At 44.8% G+C, this 18,069-nt stretch overlaps 1 protein-coding gene across 1 annotated transcript in view; it reads left to right on the top strand.

Annotated features, from left to right (window-relative positions):
- Positions 1-18,069, top strand: part of MGMT (O-6-methylguanine-DNA methyltransferase) — a 313,329-nt gene that overhangs the window by 34,337 nt on the left and 260,923 nt on the right. The window contains exon 4 of the mRNA XM_053309698.1: positions 12,091-12,230. Within this exon, the coding sequence (XP_053165673.1) occupies positions 12,091-12,230 (140 nt within the window). The remainder of the gene's footprint in view (positions 1-12,090; positions 12,231-18,069) is intronic.

The raw sequence follows: 18,069 nt of genomic DNA, 5'->3' as shown, positions 1-18,069 counted from the left end.
AAGTTCTGGGACAGATTTAGAAAGTCAGTTTTCTTGAAAGGATTGAATGCAGCCCAGCATCAGTTTCTTTGCAGTGGCTGTTGCTGGTGTCGTGTGTGTGTGTGTGTGTGTGTGTGTGTGAGAGAGAGAGAGAGAGAGAGAGAGAGAGAGAGAGAGAGAGAGAGAGAGAGAGAGAGAATTTAGATGCTGGAATTAAACAGGACAGAGGTTGGAACTCTAGTACAGTACGTCTGAATTCGTGAAACCACGGTTTTGCGGCAAAAGCAACCTGCAATTTGTCTTGCCAAACTCCAGATGTAACCTTTGGTTTGCACAAAAGGTTTGCCACTGAGATCTCAGATCTCCAGTTTGGCTGCGGAAGCATTTTGTCCAATCTCGGACACTGCCATAACCACAGTTTCATGCTGATTTCCAAGCCGCAATCATAGAAGTGGCGATGCAGACATGCCTGGGTTCTCAGCCACTCCATGGCTGCGGTTACTCTCGCTGGCCACCTCTCCTAGTGCCAGCCCTGCCCCTCTTGTCACCTATCCAGCTATGCCCAGCATCGGCGATGGCACCATGTCCCACCCCAGAATTGTCAGGCTCTCAAGCAGCACTGTCACACAGGGGCATTCCCTCTTCCCACTCTGTCCCTTGCTCACCCCCATCCAGCATGTGTGAGGGAAAGGGGACGGGATGACAGGAGCAATAGCACTTACATTTATATACCGCTTTATAGCCGGAGCTCTCTAAGCGGTTTACAATGATTTTAGCATATTGCCCCCAACATTCTGGGTACTCATTTTACCGACCTCGGAAGGATGGAAGGCTGAGTCAACCTTGAGCCCCTGGTCAGGATCGAACTTGTAACCTTCTGGTTACAGGGCGGCAGTTTTACCACTGCGCCACCAGGGGCTCAAGGACAGAACATAAGCAGGGCACCCCATCGCAGTGGTAGGGCAACAAATGTCTGGGTGTGTGTGTGTGCCTGGGGTTGGGTTTAAAAATCAGCCCCAGCCAGGGATTCTCGAGCAGCCTATTTTTTCAGAGAAAGGGGACCCAGCCCCTTCCCCTTTCGGGGTTTGCAGTCTCTAGGCTTCCTCATGAGAAGGGCCAGTCACCAGGATCAGTCAGCATTGCTCCAGGGGAAGGAATGATTTGACATGTGTGGTGATGATGGATGCTGACCCGAGGTGGATCGCGCTTGCTCAAGAGAGTGCCAGGCCATGGGGATACCCCCTAACAACTCATCAGAAGAATCATCTGAGGGGAAAGAATGAACAACTGCCCTTGGCACGCCCACTTTGAGATCATGGCCAAACGTGGCCGGTTTGCTGACGTACTGACGCTTTGTCCACAGACTGTCTATGGAGCTTGTTGGGATTGGCCTCGGTGGCCAAGCAGCAAGGAGGGCTCCCCTTGGTGGGCTGCAGTTTGAGAAACGTCTGCTATGTAATTTACAGTTTAGAATTGAAACAACTGGTTCGCCAACCTATGTTTTTATTCGGCCAGAGAGAGAGAGAGAGAGAGAGAGAGATTGTGAGCCCTTTTGGATCAGGAAACTATTTTCTCATACATTTTGCTATGGAAACAACTTTGAGAACTCTTTGAAAAGGGATATGTAAATGTTGTAAAGATTTGTAGTGCTTTTAACATCTGTTTGTTTGCAAGTAAACAAGCTGAACAGGAGGGGAGCAAGTATGCACACAGCCAAGTGAAAGGTGGTTCAGTTAGGTTCAAAGAATCTAGGAGGTCCCTTTCCTGTCCTCCCAAAATCTTTCTGGGGATCTCTTTCATGTTCCAAAACCCACACATGTCTTGCCTTAACCAATAATAAGGTGGTAATAAGCAAATATTGTAGTTACATACAGAGTAATAATGACCAATATTAAACAGCAATCATTTACAGCCCTTGGATCCCTTCATGCTCGGTCTCCGGCTCGATCATATCTCTTATCAATTTTTGTGTGAAGGAGATCAGTGTCCAGAGACTGACTCTGAATACTTTATAAGAGTGGTTTTTATAGTTTTGCTACAAAACTAACAGGACGTTATTGGCCTCTGCCTTGTGCCATTTCAGAGTTCTTGTTTTCTGAGAAGTCCTACTTCCCAGAATTTCATCAATGTTTTTCTTTAGAATATGTCTCCTTTTCCCTAACAGGCACTTGATCAATAAAGACACCACTCCTATTTCTTTGCCAATTGTGTCTTTTCCTTTGCTTTGACCATCTGCATCTGATCCTTGGTAGGCATAATCAATATCCTAAAATCAGCTATTGATTCCTATATGAGCATTTATAATTCCAGATCAGGTCCCCAAAGAAACAGCTGCTCCCCAAAATTATGGTCCAGTGTTGCTTCTCTTAGTCAAATGAAGAACCTTTAGAATTTTTCTCTTGCTGTTGAAACCAAAGTGCATGAATTGTTCATTTCAATCCCCAATAGATTTTAGGTTTTAAAAAAATAGCATATTGGTGGCTGTTAAAGTACCTTCTATTTACCATCAACTTAACCTTTTTCCAGATTCTTGTATACTTTATTATCTGTCAGAAATTGCACAGCCCATACAGTACTTTGTGTGTCCAAACCAAAAGTCACTGACTGGCATACTTCATGTTACATGCACCTTGAAGTAATATTTGCACAGTTGTGTGAGAGCTCTGTTGGACTAATAGCAAGAATTTCACAACTGCAGTTGTGCAGTTGACAGCCATTATTTCCATTGACCATCAACTGCGCAATTGCATGTGCGCAATTTTTGCAATTAGTGAAATAGAGCTCTTGCACAACTGCCCAAACATTCCATTGCAAGGTGCACATAACATACACAATATGTCAGCCACATACACAAGCTTCAGTTGAGCACTTCCACCTATTCAAAAATACTTGGTTAGCTAGCAAGCAGATCTTGGTACCAAGCATTATCCCCGCTGCTTGACACTTGTTAATTTGTTTCAACAACATGCTACTTAAATGTTCACGTTGCTGTCCTGTTATTCATAAATTAATTGAAAACATCTAGTTAGCTATCCTGAGCCATCCATTAGTAAAGCAATATTTTAAATATTTTGTCCTATGTCGTTCATGTGTACTTCTAGATTATAGGGTGATGGAACCTCTCTTTGTTTTTCTACTTTATTTAAAATACAGTCATATAAAAAGTTTCCTAAATGTAAAAGGAAGAAGTCGGCACGAATGACAAAAAGCATTCCTTTTGTTAGTTAAATATTATTCTAAAATATGTATTTTGAATTCTGTGCGTATACAGCATGCATTATTTATTTTATTTTGTGCTGCTTTGAAATGCTAAAAGATATTAAAGGATAGAAATATAGCAGATTCCATAGGAAAAGAATTGCCGCGAAAAAGATACTTTGTGCTGGCTGTTTGTGGAGGGTCTTCTAGCCAAGGCCATGCCATCTTGTATAGATGTTATCACGCAATTGAGTGATGCTCGGTGTCAAAATTGGGAAGGCCATGTCATCCATGGATGTGTCCATTTTGTCCCTAACCACCCACATAGTCACCATTAGTGACCTAGAATTTGGAGGGGCAAGGGGTTGAGGTGATCTCTTGGGGAGGGGCTTTTTTTGGTGGAGCAGAGGCTTGAAAGAGCACCTGGAAATGCTGAGAACGATCACACTATGTGGCTTCAGCCATTTCCCCCCCTCTGAGGCAGGAAATACCTAGATTAACTTCCTGCCTCATTATAGACTTAAAAAAACTGCAACCAGCAGGAGATGGCTGCCATATTAGTTTTCAGCACTTCTAGATGGTAATCATAAATTTTATTATGCTCTCAGACCAGCAAGAAGTACGTACAGTAAAAATATACAGATCATAAAAAGGCTTAAAAGGGTTTAATCCATTATACCTCATACTACTTAATCAATTTACTAGGACAGGCAGAAGTAGCAGCACAAAACTTAGCAACTCTATCTGTAATACATGAATTGTTATTGGAAAGAAGAAAGGTTTTATGTAAAACTAGACCTGCCCATCATTTTTTTTGTAAAAAGAAGTGATAAAATAAAAATGAATATTTTGATAAAAGGGGCAGTACAGGAGGACATGGCCCACAGTCTCAACCTCCTCCCCCACTTGGAGGGACAAATATGCTTACAGCAGGAAATACTCTGGAATCTTCCCTCCAAAAGGGCAGATGGCAGGACATTAAATTGAGCCAAAGTAAAGACCCCACAAACTTCTAGGTGCTGTTTCAAAGCCACTTATATAGCAAGAAAAAGTAAGAAAAGAAAAAGAAACCACCACCTTGTAGCAGATGAGTACATGGAGTTGATTTCAAGAGCTTAGTAGCAAGGCTGTAGTATCAGATTTGGTGGTCAGTGGTGGCTGGTATAAACAAGCTCTGGGGCAGAAAATGAGCTGTAGGTACAGTGCATGATGCTCTTGTTCAGCAAGTCTCATGGAAATCATTTGGACTTATTTCTGAGAAAATGCAATGTATTGCAGTCCTGCATAATACAGCTTAGTCCAGTTAACTTGCTACTTCCTGCATACAGGTCAAGAATCCTTTATCTGGACTGCTTGGGACCAGAGGTGTTCCGGATTTTGGATTTTCCCGGATTTCTGAAAACCTTTTGGCAGAGGGTGGGTGGACTTTGGCAGAGGGTCTCAACGGCTTCCCCTGAAGTTCCTTCCCTCCTTGCAACCCAGGCTTGGTTTTTGCAGAGGTTAGGTGGACCTTGGCTGAGGGTCTCAACAACCCCTGAAGTTCCTTCGCATCTTCCTGCCAAGCTCCTTCCTGCCTTCCCTTCTTCCCCTCTCACATGCTTTTCAATGGGATTGCACTCACACGCTTCAAAATGGGATCCCACTCTTTCCCTCCTTCCCTTCTCTCAAACCGGCTTGGTGTGAGTGGCAGTGCTTGAAAGGCAGTAAACAAAAGGCAGATAACAAAGCCTGAGGATAAGAACTAAAAGGGGAGATAACGAGCTGAGGAAGCAACAACAGCGAATTTAGGGGCCGTAAGTAATCGCTCCTTCGAACTGCGCATTCTGCCCAATCTTGGCCCCAACGCTTCCCAGCCAATTACAGAGCTGCCGTAATGTTCTCTCTGTGAGTTGCAGGCTTTTTGCTGCTTTGTTATACAGTAGTGTATATATTCTGTTAGCTGCTGAGTTGGGGCCAGGATTGGTTTGGGGGCTGAGGGTTTTTTGTGTGTGAGAGAAATTGAAGCTACAAGCATTTTCTCTCTCTCTCGGCGTGGTATCGAGATTTTGGAGCTTTCCGGATTTCGGGAGTCCAGATAAAGGATTCCCGACCTGTATTGTGATTTTTTGTAAAAGGGAGAAACATATCTATAGATGGGAGGATTGTCTAGGTCTGAAGTTGGGCACTGGATGTTTTCCTCGGCAGTATCACTTTCAAGATTATCCTAAAATTGTTGAACCACGTACAGTATGTTGGTTAAATAGCCAAAGAGTGGTCAAGGGGACTCTCTTATCCTCACTGGATTAATAGTGGCCCTGTTGATCTTGGGCTAGAAGTTTTCCATAAAATGTCCTGCAATTCAATGTCAGTAGGACAAGATTTTCCCCAAATAGGTTCTCTTTCAGTAGCCTACAAGAACTTGACAAGGAGTTTCTACACAGAGGGCATTTGCAGAAATTAATCCATGTGTTTTGATTTGGTCACCAGATGGCAATTTAAAAAATCACTTGCATAATACACATTTTGGCATGCTGCTTCAAATGCTTTTCTTATTTCACAGTCATTTTGAGTCTTCTTGCCCCAAATTATGTCAAAAGTATGAATGTTAGAGCCCCCAATTTTCTAGCGTTTTTCTTTACATATGCAAGAAAGATGTATTGTAGGTTTGTGCTTTTAAATGCATTCATCCCCAGTTTCCTCCTGGCCCCTAACAAAATAGACTACAGGAAGTTTTGTGGAGCATTAACCGAAGGACAGCGAGGTTTTTGGCTACCTAAATTCAGCAAGTAAATGTAGTTCCCAGATGATGGACTGAACAACCCAGCAATGGGCCGGCCTCACCATAACCTAATGGCTAGCCTAGAAAGGAAGGCTCAAATTGACTAGCACAAATATTAGTGTGTTCTGCAGGGCTAAGTGCTGGTTAATAAATATCTTCTCTGCATTGAGAATAGTATTCTAGTCATAATGTTCATTGTTTCAGTAGTACATAGAATTAATTCAGAATTTTTATATAGTAATTAAGTCATATTATAACTGACATACATGTAATAGAATGTCATCATTTCTGTTTTTTACTCCAATAGGTTGCAGATTTGCAGTGGTGTGATTAACCTAACTTTAGTGTACTACAGAGAGTGAAATTCAGGGATGGCATGACACATTTTAAGCTGATGCTTGCCAAGACATAACAGTTTAAAAACTGACATTTGTGCTCAACACCATACTGCCACAGTCCTTACTGCTTCATGACAAACTGTCACTCTACAGTACTGTGTCTAGTTGGTAGCTGTAAAATTATCTTGTTTTATGTTGCAGGGGCTAGTATACTGTTGACAGTGCTCAGGACTTAGACAAGTCTGTGCCTCGTGTGTATGATGGTAGCTAAAAAGTGTCAATTCATGAATTCTATAAAAACAAGATGCCTGACAAGCCCAGGTTATGTGCCTTTTCACATATGTTCAGAATGAATATTGCCACCATTTTTCATGTTGTATCATAAATGCCCCCCCCCCAAGGTAAAGAAAATATATTTTTTAAATTTCATCTATTTGCAGTCTGGTTTAATATGAGCTCTGTATATGCTTCTGCAGAATGGTGGTTCTGCAGGTGTGTTGGCTGTATCCACTCCAAGCACAGTACTTCCAGTGGCTGTTGCTGGTGTCTGTCTTATGTCTCTTTTTAGATTGTGAGCCCTTTGGAGACAGGGAGCCATCTTATTTTTTATTTATTATTCCTCTATGTAAACTGCTTTGGAAACTTTTGTTGAAAAGCGGGATATACATATTTGTTGTTGTTGTTGTTTTGTCCATGTTAGAGAAGAGGGGCAGAAGATAAGATAAGTTTAGAAAGGATACAAAGCTCAAAAGGTTTGATTGTGAGAGATTGTACTAAAATCAAAACATAAGGGGAAAATACTGTCAGACAATATTTTGTGGAATATTGTTACATAATATTTAATGCTTGTGGTGTGAAAAGTGCCTTACAGTGGCTCTCATTCATTTTTCACAGCCATCCTGTGAGGCAGGCCATGGTCTGTTGCTCTTATTTTATAGATGTGGAATTGAGACTGATTTGAGATTTGAATTTGGATATCTTGGGTCCAGGAGGTCTGTACAGTCTTCTCGTCTCTGTGCGATATCCCTGGCTCTCCTAATCGGCAAGGCTGGCTCTGCAAAGACTAAAAGTGAATTGTGATGCAGACAAGAATTAATGCCAAGATTTTTAAAATAAGCATGTGGTGCTAGAGGGTGATTTATGACGACCACAGAGCAGGCTTTACTGCTTCTGCTGTTAGCACAGAGAAATCCTCTCGCCTTCACTGATAAGTTAGTTCAGATCATTACTATTTAAATACCTACTCAGGTTAAAAGGAAGGATGAAACAAAATTCATTTCATTTTGCAATTGATCTGCAAATAGCTATGAAAATCAATTTCTTTTCTGTGCCCAATTAAAATCAACCATTTCCCTAGCTTCAGGTAAATTCAGTCAAAATTAAGCTTGATCTTGAAGACAGCATGTGATCAGGATCACCCTTTTCTATCAGGCAATGGATTGGTATTTGAGTATAGTTGCCACCAGACCCTGGGCATGCCACACTGGCTTTGTAATTTCAGCAGTGTAGGAAGCCAAGAGAAATGCCCTTAAGGATATGCCACACTTCCATTTAATCATTTCAGTGTTCAAAATATTGGCTGTTGTGTAATTGCTGTGAAATCCAGTTATGCAAACTCTAGCTTCTTTCCAAGCTACAATCTTTGCTACTGGAATAGAAGCCAGAATGATAAGGATTTATTTCTCAGATTTTGTATCTTTGTGTTCTCTTACATTATTATTATATCTGTTAAATTAGTGGGAGTTCTGTAGGAGTGGGTTTTTGATCCTTGTAATAGCAGGTGGTTCTTCTTTATGATTACCTATGCTTTCGCACCTATAGGGATCTGTGTCTGCACAAAGTCTCAATCAAAGCTTTCTAGAGCTAGGATTCATGTTTTGGTGCAAGCCACACGCTCCTGTAGTGAGAGTGCACCCACTACACCCGGGTGGGCAAACTTGGCCCTCTGGCTGTTCTTGAACTACACCTCTCATAATTCCTAGCCACAATTTATTGTTCAACAACAGTTGGAGGACCAGGTTCACCCACCCCTGGTCTACTCTTGTCTCCCTTAGTTCTTCTGGGTGGTCTCTGTCTTTCACACAACTGGGTTTCACGCCTGCGTGAAGGTCTGGCTGGAAACTTTCCAAGCTCTCATTTCAGAGCTCAATTTGGCGGTAACTCCACCCTCCCTACACTTAAAAGGTCATGTGCACATCCTTACCTCCTCTGTTGTTCGTCATCTGCTGAAGGGCTAACACCCTTGGTCTTGATGGAGAGCTTTCCCAGGCTGTCAACAAACAAAATTCATTATTTTCTCCTCCCTACTTCAAAGTTTATTCTCTCTTCTCCTTTTCTATTTTGAGTTCACAGTATTTTCTTTCCTCTCTGTTCATTTTGTGTGCTCAGTTACCATTGCACCCCACCCCTAGTGGGGCTCTGCCTATTACCAGCTGCCATTTTATGGTTAATATTACGTCTTTTAAATGTTGCACCTCCTGTAAAGACAAATTCCCGATTTTAGATGGTCAGCAACTCTGCCTAGTTTGCTTGGGGGAATCTCATAGAGTCTAGTGTTGCACTTCACAAGGCAAGCCAGGCGCAACAGGGAGTCATGTCTACGTTCCATATTGTGGGAAAGAGTCCTCACTTGCTCTACTGCCATGGCTGCAACAGTTTCTGCCAGCATGTCTTCGGACCACGCTTCACAAAGTGTGCCAGACAACTCAGTGACACTTGGGTCTTCAAACATTGGCTCAGACCGAGTGCCGTGCCCTCCCTCTGGCCCCACAGTATCGTTGCCTGCACTCCCTGCCTCCCTCTCGGACAGACAGCCCCAGCTGCTTTGAGACTGGTATGCCTCTCTGCCTCTCTGCCTTCTTCTCTGTCTACTCCCTCAGCCCCACTGCCGAGTGCCTCGAGGAAGAAGTAGAAGTGCTCAAAACCTGGCAGTCAGACCCCACTACCCAAGAAAAAGGCAAAGGCTCTTCTGCCTCTGCAGCCTCCTGAACACACTTCACCTGCTGCTGCGATTGGCTCCCACTAGGTGATGACAAACTCCGCCCCTGCAAAGCCCAGGAAGGTGCTCTGCAAGACCCAGCATTCTGCTCCAGAACGGCCGGTACTGACACCTAGCATAGTACTGATGGATGCTCGCAGTGAATTTTCTCCTTTGGTGCATGCGGCACACACACACCAGGCTGATTGGGGCACTCTCTCTTGTAGGAGGAGCTGCCCACAGGCTACTGCAACTGCTCTTAAAGGGGGAGATTACTCTCTGCAGCTGTATGCTCCGGACCCATACTATGCCTCTGCTTCAGTTGATAGGCACCACAGAGACAGGGGCAGTTCTGCTTTCTCTACCTATTTGATGTCACCAGGGAGCCCTGCGACATTGCCTGAGGATACCTACAGTCCAAACTGCCGTTGTCATTACCCAAGCTCTCAAAAGTGGTGAGACCATGCCTCCACTCGCTATGCTCACTACGGAACTTGTGAGTCTCATGCTTTCAGGCAGAGGCGCTCTAACCCTCGGACCTTGGGCCCCCGATCCGTGGCCTCCAAGGTCTAGGGGGGCCTCCAAATAGATGGGGGGTCCTCCTACAGCCAACCCTCACCTGCCTGCCGTGCCACAGCTAACTTCTGTGTCAGTTTTTTTTAAAAAAACAAAGCCGCCGCATGGCCGAGGGGGGCCTGTGGGGTGGGGGTGGGGCGCAAGCTGAGTAGATTACCTTCCCTCCAGCAGCGGTGATGGGGTGTGTGACTGCTGGGCACATCCTCTCCGCCCAGTGGCTGCTGTGAACTGTGAGGCGTGCCTGCGCAGATCAGAAAAAGATGGTTACCAACCCTTGGCCTTGCGACGGCTTTGTGTTTTTTTAAAAAAATGGCACATAGGTTAGCTGTGGCAGGAGGCCCCTTCCAAAGTAGGTTTTGGGGGCCGTCTGGCGGGAGAGCCTCGCAGAAGGGCTGGTCCTGGTGTCAGACCCTACCACAGTTCACAAGCGCCTCTGGCATTGCTCTGGATGTTTGTATAGCATTGGCCTTTTACATTGACAGGACATCTTACTTTCGAAAGATGACCTCTCTCTTTGTTACCTATGGCAACCTGCAGAAAGGAGTTTGCACCTCTGCTCAGTCAGTATCTAGTTAGATAGTGCAAACTATTAAATAGTGCTACACATTAGCAAAGAAAAAGCCCCTGGCCCATATCTGGGCTCATTCCACTAGGGCTGTGGCTACGTACACTGCCTTCAACTGGGGTTTGCCTTTGGGGACTATTTGGCCACGTGGTCGTGTCTTCCCATTTTTGTTAGAAATTATGCCCCGGATGTAAGGGCTAGAACAGACTCTGTTTTTTGAAAGCACAGTCCTGCAATCTGCAGACTTTTAGTTGCTCTTTTGCCACGTTCTTTGTTCATTTATCATATTCCATTTTTATAGTTAACAGTTTTGGTTTTTGTATCTGAGGACTCTGCTATCCTCATCCAATGATGATAGCTTGTGATGCGCCCAGTTGTGTGAAGTTCAAAAGAATATCAGGTTGCTTCCCTGGAGCTGGGTTTTTCACACCCACCATCCATCCCCTTGAAGGGTCATGAAGCAGACTCCTAAACTCAGGAGATAAGGGTGTGCATGTGGTCTGTTTAGGGAGGGCAGAGCTACTGCCAAATCGAGCTCTGAAATGACAGTTTGGAAAGTTCCCAGCCAGACCTTAACACAGGTGTGAAACCCAGTTGGGTGAATGGACCACCAGAAGAACCCCAGAGGTTAGCAACCTGATATTCTTCAACCACCTCAACTGCAACATTGAAAAGGACTTTCTTCTGCTCTGGAAAGCTTTCTGCCAGGCTAGTTAGACCTCTAAGATTCAACAAATGATATCACACACCCCCACCATGTTTCCCCTTGCCACCACTTCTCTGGCCAAAGGTTTATGACTCTGAAGCCCCTCCTTCAAAAAGTACAGGACTTGTGGAGGAAAACTTCCTAGGATCATGACCATGACCATTTCCTTCTCTGCCTTGGAGCACTGGTTGGAATGATTTTGTTAATTGCCAGAAATAACCAAACATGCAAGAAGCAATAGATTGTTGAGCATTCACACCATCCTTTGCAAGAGAGTACTACAGTCCTCTGATATGCTTGGACCAAATTTCCAATGCTACAGCCAAAGCTCTTTGCACAGTTTTGATTCTGTCGACCTCTTCATTTTTCAGACACTACTGTGGCCTCTCCCATAATGTCTTAGGGAGTGATGAACATAGAAGCACCACAGCCCTCAATTTCTGCACTGACCTTGCCAGCCTTGACTTCAGCCTTGGATCCATCTCACCAAATTGCAAACAACCCCTACCACCATTACTCCCAGATTCTGTTGGCCTGGGCCCCAAAGTACAATGCATTGGCTATATTGCATTGATTACCTCATGGCAGAAAAGCAGGATATACTTTTAAATATAACTTAATATTTAAAGTAATGAAAATAATTAATAAGCAACTTTATTTGTTAGCCACCCCATAACAAATTGTTCTTTGGGCGGCTTACAACACTACATTAAAACATAAGCTAAAAACACACAACACATTAAATCATAACAGACTAAGAAGGGGGGAAGGGAAGAAAATACAAAATACAATACAAAACAATTTTTACAACATTTTTTAAAATCACCAACTGTACTGAAGTTGGTACAAATGTTTATATTTAAATATCACACCAAGTCCAACTTCCAAATCGAAAAAAGGAACAAAATGCAATTTAACTTGCAAATCCTTGAACAATAGGCTACTTGAAGAAAGCTTTATATATCTTGAATCTTTGATTTTCTTTTTGAACAGGCTACTTTTAAAGATGGAAAAACTGAGTGTGAGAAGATGTATGTAGTGCTGAGCAGTCCTGTGGGAAGAATCGAAATATCTGGATGTGAGACAGGAGTGCATGAAATCAAACTTCAGGGAAATGCTGTGTCACAAAATGGGTAATTATGTGTCCCATTTATTATTTCTGTTTTTCCGTATGTATGCTTACACCTTTGTACGCTTATGTATGTACGCTTACACCTTTGATATGCTTTACACATGTAAACGTGCATAAACATGTTAAAAGCCAAAATCATTCAAACAATTTTAATAACAAACATTGTTTTTATTTTGTTTTGTTTTGCAATTGAAGTAGCACTTTAATGTTTTATAGAAGTTCTAAACCTTATAAATTGTGTGGCCTGAAATGAGAGACTAGTACTTAGCTGGGTTTGCCAGTGACGTGGGACTTCATTTTCACTTTCTCTGTTACAACTCAATATTAAAGATAGAATGATGACTAGGGGTCTGCAAATGATGGGATAAACTAATAAGGTTTTAGAGACAAGTCTTGGGAGTATTATGGGTTCTCTCATTTGTGTTATTCTGAGCTTTAGGGAAGCTCAGAAAGCAGCAGATGCTTCACTGTGGCATGCTTCTGAAGGCTGAAATCAATGAAAATAAGAACAGCCCTGATGGATCAGGCCCGAGGCCTGTCTAGCCCAACATCCTGTTTCACACAGCGGCCCACCAGATGCCTCTGAGAACCCCACAGGCAAGAGCTGAGAGTGTGTCCTGTCTCTTGCTGTTGCTCCCCTGCAACTGATATTTAGATGCATTTTGCCTTTTAGGCTGGAGGTGGCCTATAGCTGTCTCTGACATTGCACTGTGTCTTGTAAAATAGTGAGGGCTCTTGCTGCATTCCGAGTGTCTTTTGAAGCTCAAGCATAACATCAAGGATGAGGACTTCGTATCCTCATGGGTTGGAAGAGAGGCAGGGTTGGAGACAACTACAGAGTTTAGTTGGCTACCAAGGCCAGCTCAATTCTTGGACTCCAATCCTTCACCAATTCTTGGTGATGACACCTCCACTGAAAGATTACAAGTGACGATATTGATGAAAATCTACATGAGTCACTATTGTTTGTTGCTATATGTTTTCCTACCACTAGCAATGTCACCTAGTGAGTAACTGGGCTGCAGAGATACAATAAAATGCTCCTAGATTGTATGTATACTTCGAGTACAGATAGAGACTTCCCTTTCTCCATTCCAACTTACAAGCATACACTGATGTCATGGAGCCACATAGTAAAATCAGGATGATTGCTTTTCGAGGTCCAAAGTATGCCCAAGTACTTAAACACAGATGCACTCAGTGCTACCAGTTCTTCAAACATGGCTGTTTCTCCCTGCCAATTATGGATGGCTCCACAAATTATTTCTCTGTGCCACATAGAATTTTGGAGGCTGAGACTGTTGCCCATAAAATGAGAGTTGTGGCAGAATTTATCTTCCCTCCCCCCACTCCATAGACTATATACTAGGAGGAGGGAGGGAATAGTGGGGGTTGATGAGAATGCTGTTGGGGTTTGGATTAAAATAATCTTAGTCTATTTGTTTAATGGACTAAATCTACATAAATGTGCATATGCATAAAACACTGGTTCAAAAGAGAATGCTTCTTTCCCCCCAGAGATGGTAGGCCATCCTCTCTCAGTGGGTTGTGTTTCAGGCATGCTTGAAGCAGACATGAAGTAGCTAAATAAGAGCGCGCCAACCACCAGTTCCGTTCCTGTCTTGCTCAAGTTGCAACATCATACAGAGAGCGCAGCATTTTTTGCCTACCACAGATAAGAGGCCTATCCTTGCTTCACCTTTCTTCCTGGCTTTCTCCCCCCGCCCCACCCCCAGCTTGTGCAAGGGTGGGAAGGGAGCCATGCTGATTCAGACTCAGACCAAAGTAATTCCTAAAATTGATTTTTAAAGTTTCGATTCAGCTGATCGGCAGATTCTAAAACAGTTAGCATTCTTTCCTCCATTGGGCTCATCATCATCCCCCCCCCGCCCGGATCTTTCCCACATGAGGGGCATGCTCCAGGGCTCCCTCTATGAGGGCAGGGGCAAACTACTAGAAGAACACCCGACAGAGCTCCTGCTCTAACCCACATTGGGTTCTCCTTCAGGCCCTCCCCCGCCCATTCTACCACAGTGGCGATGCAAACTTTGGAGGTTTTGCCAGGCAAGACAGCTCTAAAAAGTGTGTGTGCTGGAAAAAGCAAAAAAAGAGACCCGCATCACCGTCCTCTCTGAGGCTTAGCAAGAGGTTGCTAGTGCATGCAGTCTATGCCCAAAAGCCTCTGCAGTGCCTATCCCTACTGCTGAGAAGACCAGGGAGATGCCATGGGAAAACACCAACATCGGAGATACTACCCTTGCCTCACTGATTCTGGGAGGCAGTGGGGAGCCGCTACCTACTGTACGCCCACTCTGACATTGGCCATTCCAATGCCCCAGACTCCAGCACTCCAGGCTTTACTGCTTTCTTCTCAGCAAACGTATCAGCCAGACTGCCACGAGGAGCCCGCGCCAGGACCAAATGAGTTGGCCTCTACACCGACTGAGCTGGCCATGATGCTCCCTACTGACCCTCCGCTCCCCGCACTGGGGCCCACTGATCAGCCTCCACAATAGCCCAAGAAGCCTGCTGCAGGACAGAGCAGTCAGGTACTGGCTCTGCCAATCTTGCCCTCCGACCCCAATCCCTTACCGGGTGGAGGAGGCCCTCCTAAAATTCCAGTTGGTGACCCCCCAGTCCTTCCTGCGGGGCCCAGTCCTATTATTCCTCTGGACATGCCCACATGGCTCAAGGACTTTATTGTTAATCAACGCCAATCTTCCTTCCCAAACACCCTGCTAACCTACAGCTGCCTCCACTCCCACAAACTGCTCCCCCCCAGCCACCCATTCCCCCTGCCTCCCCAGGAACCCCAGGGGAAACAGAAAATTATCTTCCTCCCCTCCAGATTCCAGCCTCGTCAGGAAGCCATAACTTCGTGGGAAAGAGGCAGGTTTATTCCTAAGCACAGGGTATCTAGGTGTAGAAGGCAGTTCTCACACTCCCCTTTGCCTGGTTCTCCCCAACTGCCTCCCAAATGGCCTTCGTAGCCATCTCCTCTGGAGGCACCCAAGTCTTCACTTCTGGGCCCCTCAGCCCCTGCTGGACCCAGAATACCTACTCAAACCCTACGCGCTGCTGCTTCTGTGGCACCAGGTTCATCATCCTCTTCTTCATAGGAACATAGGAAGCTGCCACATACTGAGTCAGACTGGTCTATCTAGCACAGTATTGTCTTCACAGACTGGCAGCGGCTTCTCCAAGGTTGCAGGCAGGAATCTTTCTCAGCTCTATCTTGGAGATGCCAGGGAGGGAACCTGGAAGCTTCTGCTCTTCCCAGAGTAGCTCCTTCCTCAGACCACGGGTCTGATCCAGACATTCCAGGGAAAGAGGAAGGTGAATTGTCTAAGAAAGACAGCCCTCAACAGGCCTCCATATCCTCCCCCCGCCTCCCCTCCCTGCGGGGGATTTTGAGGTCCTTCTGGCCAAAGCCATCAAGGATGTTGCCATGGTAGATGCCACCCAGGACCCTCCCTCTTCAGATCAGGAGGTGTTCCCTGTTATATCTGCTCCTAAGCCAGGTCTCCCCTTTTCCTCCTTGTTTAAAAACGTACTAATGGCGGAGTGGAAAGCCCCAGTTTCCTCCTGAACCGTAGGAGCATGCCTAGAAAGATGTACTGTCTTCCACAGGAGATCCAGTCTCTTAATTGCCTTTCCATCAGTGTACCCTCACGTAGCCCAACTAGTTTCGAACTCGGTCCTTAAACAGAGGGCCAGAAGCAACTCAGGACTACATAAGAGAAAAAATGTGGCAGCCTCCTCAAGGAAGCTCACGAGGCACCCACTACTGTCATAGGAGCGGTGACCGCCAACTCTATTTTCGCAAGGGCCTCCATATTCTGGGCGAAGGAACTCATCCAACTGGTCCCACTGGAGAATGTGAAGCTTCGCCAAGGCATCGACAATATGGCAAAGGCCGACTTTGCCATCTCTGGGAAGTGGCCAATGTCTAATCAGATTTGCTCAGTCACCAAACAGTGTACTTGGAAGAATGGTCTCCTTACTCAGACACCTTCCTCTGTCTGGCATCTCTCCTTGGGAACCCACAAGTCAACCTATTTGCATCTCCTCTCAATCACCGTCTGCCTCGATTCTTCTCCCATTTCCATGGCCGAGGGGACAGACTCACTCACAGCAACCTGGCTTTCCGATCCCCTTTATGCTTTCCCCCCGATGGCCATCATCCCCAAGGTGATCAAGAAGATGCTTTCAGAAAGGGTAATCATCCTGGTAACTCTTCACTGTCCAAGATGCCTGTGGTTCTCAGACCTGGCATCTCTGGCCACCTATCTACCTCTCTTCCTTCCTCCACAACCTGACCTGCTCCCCCAGGGACCAGTCCTACATCCCGACCCTGATTGGCGCCAACTCTGCACTTGGAGGTTGAGCACAAATACCTAGCCCGCAGGTGGTACTCACTAGATGTACAAGACATGATTCTTGCTTCCTGCAGTCCTTTGATGAACAGGATCTACCAAGTCATGTGGACTGCCTTCTCCCGATGGGCCCTCACAAAACACCTGGATCCCCTCGGTGGGAGTTCTTGAAGTCCTTACATTCCTACAGGTGGCTGTTGCCCTAAGACTATCATCACCAGCCCTTCACCTACACATTTCCAGGTTCCTCTGGGGAACATTATTATTATTATTTATTTACACAGTCAGACAGGTGTTATTGACTGGTTTGTTTTATCCAGACATTGAGTCCTTCCCAAGGACCTGGGATGGCTGAATTTTATTGTCAGTGTTGTTGCTGTTATAGATATCGTCGCAGAATATAGGCTGTTCCCTGTAAAGCTGCTTTTTGTAATTGGCTGATGGTGATTTCTGTAGCCCCTATGGTGTTGAGGTGCTCTTCAAGGTCTTTTGGAACTGCACCCAGGGCGCCAATTACCACTGAAATTATTTTGGTCTTTTTCTGCCACAGCCTTTCAATTTCAATTTGTAGATCTTTGTATTTGGTGATTTTTTCTATTTCTTTTTCTTCTATGCTGCTATCCCCTGGTATTGCTATGTCGATTATTTTGACTTGTTTTTCTTTCTTCTCGACTACAGTTATATCTGGTGTATTGCGTGGCAGATGTTTGTCTGTTTGTAGTCGGAAGTCCCATAATATTTTTACATCTTTATTTTCTTCAACTGTTTCAATTTTATGGTCCCACCAATTTTTGGCTACAGGTAGCTTGTATTTTTTGCAGATGTTCCAGTGTATCATCCCTGCTACCTTGTCATGCCTTTGTTTGCAGTCAGTCTGTGCGATCTTTTAACAACAGCTGATTAGGTGGTCCACTGTTTCATCTGCTTCTTTACAAAGGTGGCACTTGCTGTTTGTGGTGGATTTTGCGACTTTTGCTCTTATTGCATTTGTTCTTAGTGCCTGTTCTTGTGCAGCCAGTATTAAACCCTCTGTTTCTTTCTTCAAGTTGCCATTCTTAAGCCATTGCCAGGTCTTGGTGATGTCTGATTTTCCACTAATATTGTGCAAATATTGACCATGAAGGGGCTTATTTTTCCATTTTTCTGCTCGGTTCTTGACTTGATCTTTATTGTAGGCCTGCTTTGTGTCATTGGTGTTGAATAGTTTCTCATTCTTGACCATTTGAAGTGCATCTTCTTCACTGTCTTTGATATATTCGTCAAGGCCTCTTTTCTCCTCCTTGACTGTTTGATGGACTTGCAGAATTCCTCTTCCACCTGATCTGCGAGGGAGGTGTAGCCTATCGACATCACTGCAGGGGTGCAGAGCATGATTGATGGTCATGATTTTCCTGGTCTTACGATATAGCGTCTCTAGCTTTGCTTGGGTCCAGTCTATTATTCCTGCAGTGTATCTGATAACAG

Source organism: Hemicordylus capensis, chromosome 3 (assembly GCF_027244095.1).
Source record: "Hemicordylus capensis ecotype Gifberg chromosome 3, rHemCap1.1.pri, whole genome shotgun sequence".
In the NCBI taxonomy this organism is placed as follows: domain Eukaryota; kingdom Metazoa; phylum Chordata; class Lepidosauria; order Squamata; family Cordylidae; genus Hemicordylus; species Hemicordylus capensis.
This window is presented reverse-complemented; position numbering and strand designations above follow the sequence as displayed.